The sequence below is a fragment of the Falco peregrinus genome, chromosome 5 (assembly GCF_023634155.1).
Source record: "Falco peregrinus isolate bFalPer1 chromosome 5, bFalPer1.pri, whole genome shotgun sequence".
Classification (NCBI taxonomy): Eukaryota; Metazoa; Chordata; class Aves; order Falconiformes; family Falconidae; genus Falco; species Falco peregrinus.
Window position 1 is genome coordinate 41,708,346 of NC_073725.1, and position 13,784 is coordinate 41,722,129.

The 13,784-nt window shown below is 35.9% G+C and overlaps 1 protein-coding gene across 1 annotated transcript in view; it reads right to left on the reverse strand.

Moving 5' to 3' along the window:
- The window catches only part of MINDY3 (MINDY lysine 48 deubiquitinase 3), a 55,711-nt gene that overhangs the window by 22,736 nt on the left and 19,191 nt on the right, over positions 1–13,784 (reverse strand). The window contains exons 9-10 of the mRNA XM_055804462.1: positions 9,509–9,579; positions 8,584–8,664 (exon numbers count right to left, since the gene is read on the reverse strand). Coding sequence (XP_055660437.1) covers positions 8,584–8,664; positions 9,509–9,579 — 152 coding nt within the window. The remainder of the gene's footprint in view (positions 1–8,583; positions 8,665–9,508; positions 9,580–13,784) is intronic.

A 13,784-nucleotide genomic window follows, 5' to 3' on the forward strand; every position in this document is an offset into this window, starting at 1 on the left:
AGTAAATGACTCACCGTTTCTATACTGCTTTTTTTCACAGCAGTTGCTTTACACACTCACCACTACAATCTATTCCACTAAATATACAACTAGCAAACTTTCAGAAACAATGTACCATTTAAGTTATAGTCAAAATATTGTTTCATGGAGATGACTGCACATTAGTCTCAAGTATGTACCCATAGCCTACTGCTAATCTTTAAAAAAAAAATCACACAGAAGTTTGTTTCTTAACCAACTGAAATGCAAACTCAGCAAAGTTAACAGAGCATACACTTTAAAGCTGAAGTTGGAAAACTGAATAGCTGACTTATTCTAGAATCACTTTTCTTCCTAATTTATTTAAATTAGACTTGAAATTATAAGGTTAATGTGATATTCATGGTAATTACTTAAGCATATTTTCTTTGCACATTTTCCAATTCACAAGTGTGCCTACTATATATTAAATCGAGAGCTTAGCAGTTCATGGGAAATTTCTTCATTTTTCATTTGTGGATGTAAAAAAGGTTCTGTTTGTTGTGCTGGCTTCCTTTCCTTCCTTCTTTCATCCCTCCTTCCTTCCTTCATTTCAAAGTGCATCTCATGCAACAAGTGCTACTGTTTTATTTTGCATTTGTAGATAGAAATTTTGCTGGATCAAAAATCCTACTGAAACTGCTAGAACTACTCCTTGCACCCCTTTTACAGGTTTTCATCTAGGCTCAGAAACAGTTTGCAAAGTCATTCTCTCATCTACTTCAACACAAAACCATATCAAAATGTGTAACATTTCAGGAGAAAGAATTCAGTGACACAAAAATTGGTCAACTCGCACACAAAAAGTAGTATCATCTAAACAGCCCTACTCTCAACTACTTCATACATAAAAACCTCCCACTCTGAAAGAAAACAGATGGATGAGAAGTCTTTTCGCAAAAGGAAATAATTTACTTATTTGCTTAGGGGCATATACAACTACATTTCATGGTCTGTACCAGCCAACCATGAACAATGTCCTTAAATGATCATTGTGAAAGCTGTATATAATGGAATGAATGTTTAAAATTTTCTAAAATGCTAGAGAACATATAGATATGACTAAATGGCAGAAATTAGTCAGAGAATTGGGGTGAACACAGCAAATACAATTATTTTAGGACAGTAAATTTCAAATAATTGGTTAGATTAACATTCAGTCTTATGTTTCTCAGTTTAATGACCTCTACATTACAATTTCTATGTCTTAACTCTAAGAGCAAATAATGCAAAACCTCATGACTGAGTTACCTCTTTATGATCTGAGGAGTAAGTCCTCATAATTGCTACTCATTATTATGGGATGCACAGCACTTCTAGCAAGAGCCACACAAGCATTACAGGACCTTTACATAATTCCTAGATGTTGTCACTTCAGAATTTTTCCCATAAATTATCAAAATGCCTACCAGTGTCCAAAGATTCATTTCTCCATTGTTCAAAGACATCAACTTCTTTACCATGCAACTTCATGAACTGGAAGACCACCAGAATGCTCTGTAATGCTTTTCACATGCGATTTCCTCAGAATACATGGGTGTATTATTGTACTCCAGTCTTGATAAAAGTCAATCACGTGATCTTAGATTCCATAGATATGGCTTTCTCTTCCTAGCTCAACATTTTTAGTTACTATATTAGGCTAAAAAAAAATAAAATACAGTCTGTATAGCTGGATCTCCACTTCAAGGTCTCTTTGTAACTGTATGGCAGGGACTGAGATTGCACTCCATCCTTCTAATAATACCTGGAAACCTCCAAAATCCTGAGGAACTAGAGTCCTACCTGACTTTGGAAGATGGAGTGATGAGCCCGTATCACCAACCCTAAAAGCAGAAAATCCAAGCCAGGCACCCTAAAATCCTGAAAACTTTAGTATAGTTTCATAGCTGTTTTTGATTTAGGATGTAATAACCTATGTCGTAATCACAGTGTTTCCAGTCTACCACATTAGAATATGATTTGGCCTCTGTAACATCTGTTACTGGATTTCTTATGTCACAGTGATCTATGAGCCCTAACCTTCTAGCTCTGCAGACCAGCCTCACCTGCTCACCACTGACACATACACCTCAGTCTTCCCACTCAACTTTTCTATTTTTCTTTGCATATCTCTGCTCCTCTTGGAAGTCTGGAGTTCTCCAAAACATTTCGTGGGCCTGAAAGGATGTCAGGGAGATGGCAAAACCAGAATTAGTTCTTTATGTCTTGCATCGGAAAGGGTATACCTGACTTCTTTACAACCTTTTCTTCTTTCCCAAACCTTGGGCAAGACATGAAAAAGAACATGTTCTGTAGAGAGCTGATATAGCCACTTGGAGGAGCTTTGGTTTCTCCACTACACAGTTCTTTTAGTATAGCTGAAGTGCAGACCATCAAAAAATAAGATACAGACAGATAAGATTTTGCTTGCAGCTATCACTGCTGGCTGCTCGTTCCAGCAATGTGGGAAATGGGAAAATAAAAGGAGACAGAAATGTTTCTCCTGACCTAAGCCAAAAATTGTATGATGGCTAAAGTTTCTCATGAAAGCTACCTCTACTTCAAGCAAAAACTACATTCCCAATGAAAAAAAAATTGGAAACAAATACAAGCACTTTGTAAATGCAGTGCTCCAGACCTGTTATCTTTAGAGAAAATAAAGCCTTTGGGTAAATTGGTGTCATTAACTTGTTTCATTACGAACTAATATGCCATCATACACTGTTGCATCACATATAAAGTTTCTTTTACTACAATGAAAAGTTTATAGAGAAATTCTATAAGTTATTTTGATAAATGCTGGTGTGAAAATCACTTACAGGAATGAAAAAAGCCCAAGTTTTCCCACAGAAAACCTCCCAAACAAACAATAAACAAAGAAAGTGCCTAGAGTGCCTGTTCAGAGAAACACACCTCTATAGCAGGAATAAATTCATCCGCAAGTAGAATTTGAGCAGACCCACAAAAAGCAGAATAAGATTTCACACTTATGCTCTGCAATCTTGCAAGGCTAGAATAGGATAGATAACCTTACAGAAGTATTTTATTTTGAGGTGCTCCCTGCCAATTATGAAACCTCAGAGTTGGCCTTTCTGCCAGGGAACGGATTTGGACAAAGCAACCCTTTGGAACTACTGCATTATTCAGAACAATTTAAATTCACTTAGCAATAGCATTTACACTATGAAACTTAAACCAATTAGTAAAGTAACTTCAGATGTCTTTGGGGGTTGACAGATCCCATAGGAAACATCCTGTTCTAACAATCATTTATAAAGGGGTCCCCCTGCAGAAAGGAGCTCTTAAATTAGCAGCTAATAGAAATATTTGTAGATTCACTGCTGATTTAGCCAGGTCAGAGCTATTAAGAACAGATCAGCATTTGTCTCCCTGCTCTTAATCAGCACACAGAAAATGTAAACCTACTTTAGCCCAGAAATTTATTTCTGCAGTTGCCTCACACATCTATACTGTTTTTATTAGATATCCAGACTGTCCCAACCAGAACCAATTCCACTTACTCATGGAAACTAAAGACTCTGAAACCACGCGCTCTGTAACCATTTCCTGAAGTGGAATTCTTCAAAATCCAGCTTTGATTTCTTCTCTCATAAAGAAAAGACTTTTAAGAAATTGATTACCTGTGTTGACCTGTCACAGGAGCAAAAACGAAAGGAAGGGCACTGATATTTTGCACTACCTTCCTAAAGTAGAAGAATTCCTAAGTTAAAGGATAAGTATAATTTATTTGGATATATGTAGGTTACTTTTGCAGAGACCAGAGTTGTTAACACATACTAGTAATGGTTTGATTTCTACAAACGCATCTCATTTTCTTTCACAGCCACTGACACTCTCTGTTGGTGTTCTGAGATTAAACGCTGTACCCAATAACACACCCCCTTAGCCCAGTTCTGGTTAACACCACTGACCCAAATTCAGGATCTCCTATAGCACTGTCAGTGTTTGCTCAGGTGACCCTCTGTTGAACTTTGATGAAAAAGATTGTTTAGGAAGAGAAGTGAATGCTCTTTATTCTGAGAGACAATACTATCAAGGATGCTGAAGAAAAGCCTTGAGAATATGTAGAACAGGTTACAGTGATCAAAGTTACAAAAATAAAAAAAATGTAATCTGAAACCCTAAGTACAGTTCCAACACAGCAGAACAGGCACATTTTCCTTGAAAAGCAGTAATTTGTAACTTATTCAGATGTCTCGGCCAGGAGTTTCCTCTGCTTATCCGATTCTTCAAGCCTAGAAATACTACAATGCCGTAACTGAAAATGGATAGCCAATTCTGTTGTGGCCTGTGTGCTCCAAGACCTGGGAACAAACTAAGGGCGTATTTTAAAAACTTATACAGCTCTGAAGAGTCCCCATAGACAGTTTCAATCACCTGAAGTCAGTCACCAGACAGACACTCATTCCATGCTGTCTCTTCACTTTCAGTAAGTCTGAATTCAAACTTCAAGACCATGTGAATTTGCATGCCAGCAGACAGTATTTAGAAAGTAGCTATTCACCTGCTGTCATTCTTCCTATGGCTTACACCGACACATTTTCTTGTTATATTTCAGCCCGTTTATATTATTTTATATACTGTCTGACCATGGTCTGACATTCTTAAAAATTCTGAATAGTCTCACCTTGTCATAACTTCCTTATGTTACGGGTATCATAAAAATAACCAAGAACTGACCACACAGCATTTGATCCAAAACATCACAGCTTTATCCCTACATTAAGTGATTTAGAGCTGCCCTACTTCTCACACTCTCTTTTCCCTACAATAAAAAACCAAAACTGAGTGTAACTATAAAGTTGGGATTTTAGAGAGCATTGACAATACTGTCTGCCTTAGCACCACCTGCCAGAGCATGCTGGGGTACGTAGTGTCAGATGAAAGCTTCCTTGTTTGTTCTTGTTATTCACTGAAAGGGAGGGGAGGGAAAGGCAGAAATGACGGCTGCTTGGATTTAGTTGCCTATGAAAAACCCATAGTTTTTCAGGGAAAAAATCTACCTTATTGCACTCGCAGAGTCCATGACAACTAGGAGTAACAGCCACCCTTATTCTTTCAGTATACGTTAAATTTGGACTGCTGAGCATTAAGCAACTTTCTGGCCTTATACACACACAGTTCATAATTGAAAGAAAATATGCTGGTACTAATTATGGTTCCCTTCTAACATTTGTCCCCCCTCCCAAGTATTCACAAGTTTTTTCAGCTCTATTATGATACACATAAGTATCAGAGTTCTGAAGAACTATTTTGGTAATACAGATGTTCGTATGCTCTTTCCAACTTCACTACATACTCATCTGCAGAACAAGCTGTAGTGTTTTTGCTCAATACAGTCTCCTATAGAAATTAAAATATGGAAGATGTGAGGTGAAGCTTAATTTCAGAAGATTCTATTTTCTTTTGTCTAGAAAGAACACTTCCACCGGAGTGAGTGATAGCAGATCAAAGCATTGTAATGAGTATACTCATGTTTCCATATTTTGCATAGATTATCCACTGCATTTCAACTCGTTGTGTCAACTGTGTGCACAGTTGCCTTCAAAATATCTAACTGTAAATAACTGTTTGGCTGGTGACAGGTCAGCTAAGTCCCAGGAAGAAAAACTACTGATATTCTCTTCAATAAAACATGCTTCAACCAAAATTGCTATTTTAAGGAAGAAATTATTTCTTCAGTTATTTCCTTCTACGTCCAACTCCTTGTAGTAAAATGAGGCTAATAGCATTTCCGTACATACCAAATGAGTTTTGACAATCAAGATGTGGAGGTGAAGAACATGCAGACAGAATAAAATTTATAATATTTTAGTAATGGGGAAACTGCTGACCCACTGGTAGACTTCTGTTAAAATTAGAAACTGACTCAGCTGTCACTGTTTAAGGCCATTTCATGCACCAGCAGTTACAAGAGAAGTTAAGCCCAATTACACACTTTAGTTAATTTTTATATTTTCACTTTAAACTGTAAGTGTGATCTTCAGCCCAAAGATGCTGTGCTGCATTTTGCTCATTCATCACAATCTACCTAAACAGTAGCAAGTTTTAGAATGGCAGCTATGGACAGATTTGTCTATTTTAGAAAGTACAACTCAAAAACATTTCTTAAAGTCACAGCTACAGCAGAATGGTTCACATTTACAGTAATGCAAAAATATTCTGGCAGACAGTAATAGATGTCTGTAGTGTTTAATTCAAAATGTTCTGAGATAGATAAGCAAGGTGGATGGATTTTTCATTCCACATTTAACAAAAGAAGGTTTATTAACTGTACTCTGCATCAAACGTAAAAATCCGAGCGAAGCGCATAAATACTAAAGAACCCCAGCAGCCAACTCTGAGTAGGGTCATATGCATAATTTCAGTAAAAACTTTTGCTTATCAAACCTCCATGGTCAAGAAGAGTCCCCAAGATAGCAATGAAGATTCTGTTCCATTCCCCAATTTCACCATGCTACCTGTTCATCGTGACAGTAGCATAGGAAGATTGCTTTTTTCCTAGGTTTCTAGGCCCAATTACTCAGCTAATGACAAGTGACTACTCTTCTGCTTTGTAAATTGCCTAATGTTCTGTTTAAACATAAAGGTTTAGGCTCCTGTAAATCATATGCATCTTGAAATAATTAAATCTGTATTTGTTTTGGTTCTCCCCCCCCCCCCCCCAACTTAATCTGCACTGCTTTTGGCTCCGGAGTCCATTTTCCTCTTTTCATTCTGAAGATTTCTTTCTCATGTAATCGAACTCACCACCAAGTTATATCCTCAGTATCAAGCACCATCTAGGAAACTACACACACTACTTTAACAACTGTATGACTAGACACTAGCAATGAATTCAAGTTTCTTTCTGTAGTTTTTGGCATGTAGCTTCAACTGACAAAATAATGGACTGTTGACACAATTCATATTTCCACTGTGGCTGACATCTCTGCTCCACCTAAAATGCTCACCAACCTTTAGTTTAGGAAAGGGTGAGGTCAGATATGCAAATTCAAGGACTCTCAGAACTTTTACACACCTTCAGCTCCTGCCCTTTTTAATAAAAAAAATGTCTAGGAAATGCTTTGCCAATCCCATGTTGCTTCCTTTTCCTGCTTTTTAATTCCTAAGATATTAATCACAAGCTGCAGCTTTCCATAGCCTAAGTGGGGTTCAGTGAAGAAAGAGGAACCAAGTCGTATTGGAGGCACCAGTGCTGATGCGCGGTTACTTTAAACCCAGCAAATAGCCCTCAACACTCTAAAAGAAACTGCACTAGAAATGGATTTCTACCTGGAAATGGTCACTGTACACACAACAGATAAGAAGGTGTAATAACATTCTGGACAGGTACACTTGATTTGAGTAACAGTGATAATGCCTATTTGCATCAGACTGCTATCTATACAGGGTACTGACTTCAATGGTCTAATTAAAAAAAATTATGGATAAAGTTTCAAAATTGAAATAAAAAAACTACTGGAAAAGACTTTGTGGAGACAGCAAGGCAGAAAAACGTTCACTGGTGGATAAGGACTTTTCCATTATCATGGAACAGGGAAGAAAGAGCACTTATCAGACACAAGGGATTCAGGGAAATTCTAGTATAGCATTTGCAACGGAGTCTGCAAAAAATATTCAATGCACAACACAGGCTAATTAAAAGGATTTTTAAAATTTAAGTTTAAAGGTAAAGAAATACTGCTACACAAACTTCCAATGTATTGTGGGGGTTTGTTCTTTAAAGAAGAATCTTAGGTTTTGTGTCTTCTTTTTGAAGATTAGGCCAATTTTTCCTTAAGGAAATTAAGCCACTCAAGAAATTATGCCTTTAACTTAGTCATATGTTCTGGTACTTATTTTCAAGATTTATACCTAAAATATTGATTCATTTATAAGATATTACGTAAAGTTCATTCCTAATAAGTACTAATAAATACACTAGTAAGTACCATCTAGTTTCAATAAATATTTTTAATCAGAAACAAGTATTTCTATAGAAATAAAAGGAAAACTTACAATCTTCAACTAAACAGAAATTCTCTCCTCAGAAAATTTGGTCTAAGATTTTAAACTGAGAACTCCTCTCAAAAGCATTTTATATGTTCCACAGATTACAGTACATATCTAATAGAATAAATAAAAGGAATTATCATAACAGACCTGATATCTATTTTTACTCTAGAACAACAAACCATGGCTGTAGATTAAAAATTGTGGAAGTACTGTCAGGGAGATTAAACTACTAACAGGCACCTACACATAATTATTTCCTTTTTATTTCTCTCTTGCACTAAAAGAAATTTAAGACAGTACTTGTCCCAATTATGGTGTTCTAATGCGTACCCTTCCCCCAGCCCAATAAATCTAGCTAGAACCAACAGACCACTAAAATTTATGAGATACCACAAAAACATGTAAAAAACTCTGCCTTCAAGGGAAGGCTTAATTAAAAGTTTTGGCGACTACATGTTTACATTAAAGCCACATGAAACTCACATTATAGCAAGATCTGAACTTTGCATCTATGTGGTGTTTTGTTTATCTGTCTGAGGTTACCAAAAATCACATCTAACGTACCTTGGCAAAAAAGACTGTGAGGTGTGTTTCACTGCCAAGTATCCAAATGGGAAATTTTGGAGATTTCAAATAGGAGCCAACCTAAAAAGGTACAACAAAATCAAAACAAAGCAAACCCAGAAAACTCATGTAGCTAATGATCAAATTAATGATAATTCAGTTAGTAGAGTCCCAACTGCTCTTAAAACTAATATAAAACGTTCAATAAAACAACAACAGTGTAAAATACTTGGATGATAATTTTGATCATTGATCCGTGTCTGACTTGGGCAAGCAACACAGCTTATGATAATTAACTGAAATAAGACATCAATGAGATTGTGGTATCAACAATAGCCCTTACTTCAACCCTGGAGACAAGCTTCAAACACTGCAAATGAGTAAGTATTTTCATGCTTAACAATAGTATAATTGGACACTAAATGAGACAGAACTCCACTTGACTTATTAGCTTGTTTTGGAGGAATCTATTCAGAACTGACATTTATTTAATAAATGAAGGGCCAGTTACAGTTAGTACACCAACATCCTGCACACTACATAATCCTCTTTAACTCTGAGCTAAGTTAAAGAGACTCAGTAAAGACTGAGAAGCAAAGAACAAACAAAAAACCTTTTGAGATTAAGAGCATTAATGTTGCTTCAAAAGTAGTATTTGGAAAGCATAAAATTTCTCAAATAAAAACTTTAAATCAAGAAATTTTATGTCACAGCATCAAATAATGCTTACACAATAAGATGGATTTAACAATTTTATGATATACCTGTCCTAATATAGTATTATATTAATTTTTAATTTGAGCATACTTTAGAAGTTCTATAGTATCTCCAATTGTACACAGTAAAGCTTTTAGTAATAGTGCCAAAGAAGCCCACAACATCTTAATGGAACAAAAAAATTTAAATTATGTAGAAAACTCTTTACCTTACAATACCTTAGAGATTCCATCAATGTCAAAAACCCTACTGTTGCCTGTTTATGTATACCAAGGAGTTCTGTTGAAAACAAAACATAGAATTTATTGAAGAAAAATCTGCAAAGCCTACTTTAATTGGTCAAGTAACTACAATTTTAAGAGTCATGCAGTTTTAGCAGCAGTGGCAAATCATCAAGGTATAGTCAAAAAACTACAAAGGTTTAATAATTTCCCACTCTATAAAATAAGAAGGGCCAAATGGATGGTTTTAGAAGTTTACTGTTGACACCCTGTTTTCAAAAGTTGCCATTACTCATTTAGTAAATGAGTACTTGTAACTTACACCAAAATTATTCTCAGAAAAAATTAAGAAAAACAGCCATCTTGAAGGAGAACCCCCCCACATATATACATATATATATTATACACACACACCCCTCTTAAAATTTTTCTTAAAGAGTTCCCTGGCCATATTTATCTGGTAATTTCACATTCTGAATAATAAAACATAATCTTGCAAATAATAGTTCTGTTAGTAGGAAAGAAAGCATTCACTCTATTTGATTTTTGTAGTGACTGCCAATTACTGCATCATACAGCTCTCCAGCAAACACAGTTGTCAGGAATAGCTGAAATATTTATGTACTACTGATTGGAAGAGCGCTTATAGAGCATTATTTGGAGCTCTCTAATGAAGAATAAGTACTTCAATATTCAAGCTCAGAAACTAGTTATATGGATTTGAAGACGCTCTGGGCTTACATATGCATCTTTTAACAGTGCAAGTACCATATGCTTGGACCAGCTCTGCTAAGTCCCCAAATGCTGCCTAAACAAAGAGGAACACATACCTGATCCTGCAAATATACATGGGAACATACACCATGATCAATTTAACAAGATCTGTATTTCTTTTTTTCAGAGAACATTGACTTTCATATTTAAAATTTCCCTCCAAAACACTAAGTCTCAACTATACTTTTTAACTTTGATCATTCATGTACAACAGCATAAAACTATGACATCTTTATCCATGGGCTAAAGCCTACAGGACCATAGCAAGTGAAATAAACTTTTAAATTTCAAAGATTTCTGAACTTCCAGAAATGAACTCTGTGTTTCATTGTAACTCACAGCACTAGGCATAGGGGCATGCTCCCTTCACCAACTTCAAGCTCACCACCGTGAATTTTGCAACAGTGCACAACAGTTACTATAGTAATGGTTTAACTTTTTCCGATATTGTTAAGCAAAATAAAACCCAACTCCAAAACCCCAAAAACTTACAAACACTAGCTTGTTCACCATGTTTGTGGCCTTAAGCCTTCCTTAAGAGTTGTCAGCCATACATATTAAAAGGCTCTTTTTGCAGTGCAAAATTATTTGATCTTGAAACTGTACTTTCAAGGATTATCTTCAAACTTGCTTGGAATTAAAACATTTGGGGGTACACTGGTAATATTTTGCTGAAACCATCTTTGAGCAGAGGGCAAGAGAGCTAGTCCAATTAAAAAAACTAGTGAAGATCCTTCAAACTAGGGAATAGATATTGTTCAGAAATAGCGCATTCATATGTGCAATGAGGGGAAATAAATGTAACAGAAGTAAACAATAGCACATTAAAGAAATAATTTTGACACACCACACATTTTAAAAAAATCATTAACAAAAGTCAACGTAAAGTTCAGTTTGCTAAACAAAACCTTCAGATTTAGGAATTGATGCTTACGACAGAACAGCAAAGACATATATAAATAATATTTACTATTCAGAAAAAAATCAGACTTAAGTATTTTGTTCCCCTGACAGACAACTAGATGAGAACTCCGATAACTAGAAAGCTGGGATCCGGGCTAAGACAGTAGCTGCAGACTGTGAATATCCTGAATAACTAATAGGCAAGCTGCATGCATCATTCATCTAAAACCTATTAGGTTAACTTTAGCCTGTAGTCATGGGTCTATCAATACCTCCTTCAGAATTAGTCAACAGAGAAGACAGACGCAAAAGCAAAAATCATTCTCAGATGACTTACGAGGAAACAAAGGGAGACTAGCTGCACTAAATCGTAGTTCATCCTTGTGAATATCCTCATCCCACAGAAAGAAAAAGCAGGCCTGGAAGAGATCTCATAACATCAAAGATCACGGAAGAAAATGAATATGTATGCCTCTTTTCAGAAAGTTAGATTCTCTTTTTTTGAAAATTACTTTTGCAAAGTACTCAAATTTCTAGAAAGGGAGAAAAACGGAGCCTTTAAAAAAAGTCAAGCCCAAACTAATGATGGTTTTAAACTGATGACATTGCTACAAACTGTAGCAGGACGGCACCACCTAGCGACACCGTGAAGCACCACCAATCCTCAGCACAAAGAAAAAGCAACTGCAACATTATCTGTATTCATATTAAATTGCTACACTTCACGTAAGAATGGCAGTCTTTAAAAAGGAGGAAAAAAATAATCTAATTCCCCATATCTTCGTCCTGTAGATAATTGTGGCAAGAGAAGATACTAGAATAAGGAGAAAGGTTTAAAAGGAAATATATAGGTAGTCAAAAGAAGAGGTATAATTTCATTGGTATTTATAGCAGCGGTGGCCAAGAACAATTCCAGTTAATAACTCCTACCCTATTTGGAAAATATGCAATACTGTAAGAGACAGAGCTCTGACTAACCTGCAAACTACCTGGTAATTCTTCAAGTTTCTAATTCAGTTCTTTGTCACTGATAAAGTTACTGATATTATCTTTGATACGATTTAAAAATAATTTTCAAGATTTACTTATTAATTAAAAATTTCTTACCTAAACAGCTGAACAAGAGGTAAACTGGCTTTGCATAACTTCTGAATAAAAATGTCAGGCAAGTGCCATTTTGAACATTCAATTTAGTAAATGTATTTACTTTTGATAATAGCATCACCTATCTAGCATTTTTTCTGTTCCTGCATTGAGGCTGAAACTTCTCACTGTTGCTGCATTGCTGCCCCTGCAAATATGCCATGAACCACATCACATCCATTGCTTTCTGCAGTTCTATAGCACCACCATGCCCAGGGATACCTTTCCTGTCTCTCAGTTTCAGAAATTCACCTACTGATTACACCTACTCACAGAAGTACCTGATATTTCTTTCCATTATGTTTACACATGGGAAAAATCAAGCAGCACTGCAATCAGCTCTGTGCGATACTAACGTCAGACCTTCAAACTTGTAGTTGCTTGGCCAGGGGGATTTAAGGTAAGTGACCAGCAATCAAACCACAAAAACACATAAAGCCAACTTCAGAAAATAGTCAGCAAACTCATTCAGTTCTTGTTATTTTGACACCTGCAATCCTTCTACATGAGAAACTCAAAGCCCTAGCAGAAAGGGAGCTGAATGCTACCCCCAAAGACAGTCAATACAGGAGAAATGACTGAAGGAGAAAAGACAAAGAGGATTGATAGACAGAGGAAATATGACAATGTATCCAAAATTCAGTCTTGCCTAAGTAGTTGTGAACAGTACAGGCTGTTCTTTGTCCTTTTTGATAAGCTACACAAATCACTTTGTAATAGATACCGATTATAGACTTAAGACTGTGAATAAACTGGTTTTGACTGTAACTATCCCAAGGACTTGAAGAAAATGGAGGGCTCCCAACAGTAGTTAAGTCCAATTACTTGACTGGTAAAAAAAAACCTAACAGGATACACAATACTAGATCCTTCAGATGTACTACAAATTATTTACTGCTCCTCACCTCCCTGAACAAGAGACACATGTCTCCATGGGAGTTCTGGTTCTGGAGCTCTAGGGCAGAACTGGCTGAGAACCTAAATGTGGAATATTACTGTATGCAAAGACAGTTCAGTATTCTCAGGAAAAAAAAAAATTCCAACTTTGATAACTAACCAATGAGGTCTACCAGAAAGATAATCTGAAAAACAAATGGAATACACTGCAAGATTTCAAAAAAAGATATAATGAATTGCAGAACAATGAATTATCCCTACGTAAAGAAAAGTTGCATGAAAAATTCGGCTTGAGTGATCATAGTCTAATAATTCAGTTTGATCATTCATAATCTAAAAATTAAAAAGAAAATTAAAAATAACAGAACATACGGATAAAAATAGGAAGACTAATTATAACAAATTTCAGTTAGAAAGGGGGGATAAATGACAACAATGTTCTATACATGCAGCATGAATCTAGGTAGGAATTGACCAATAAAATACAAAACGAATAAAAGTATTCAAAGCAGTCTTTGCTTTCATTTGCAAAAAGGTAAATGATGT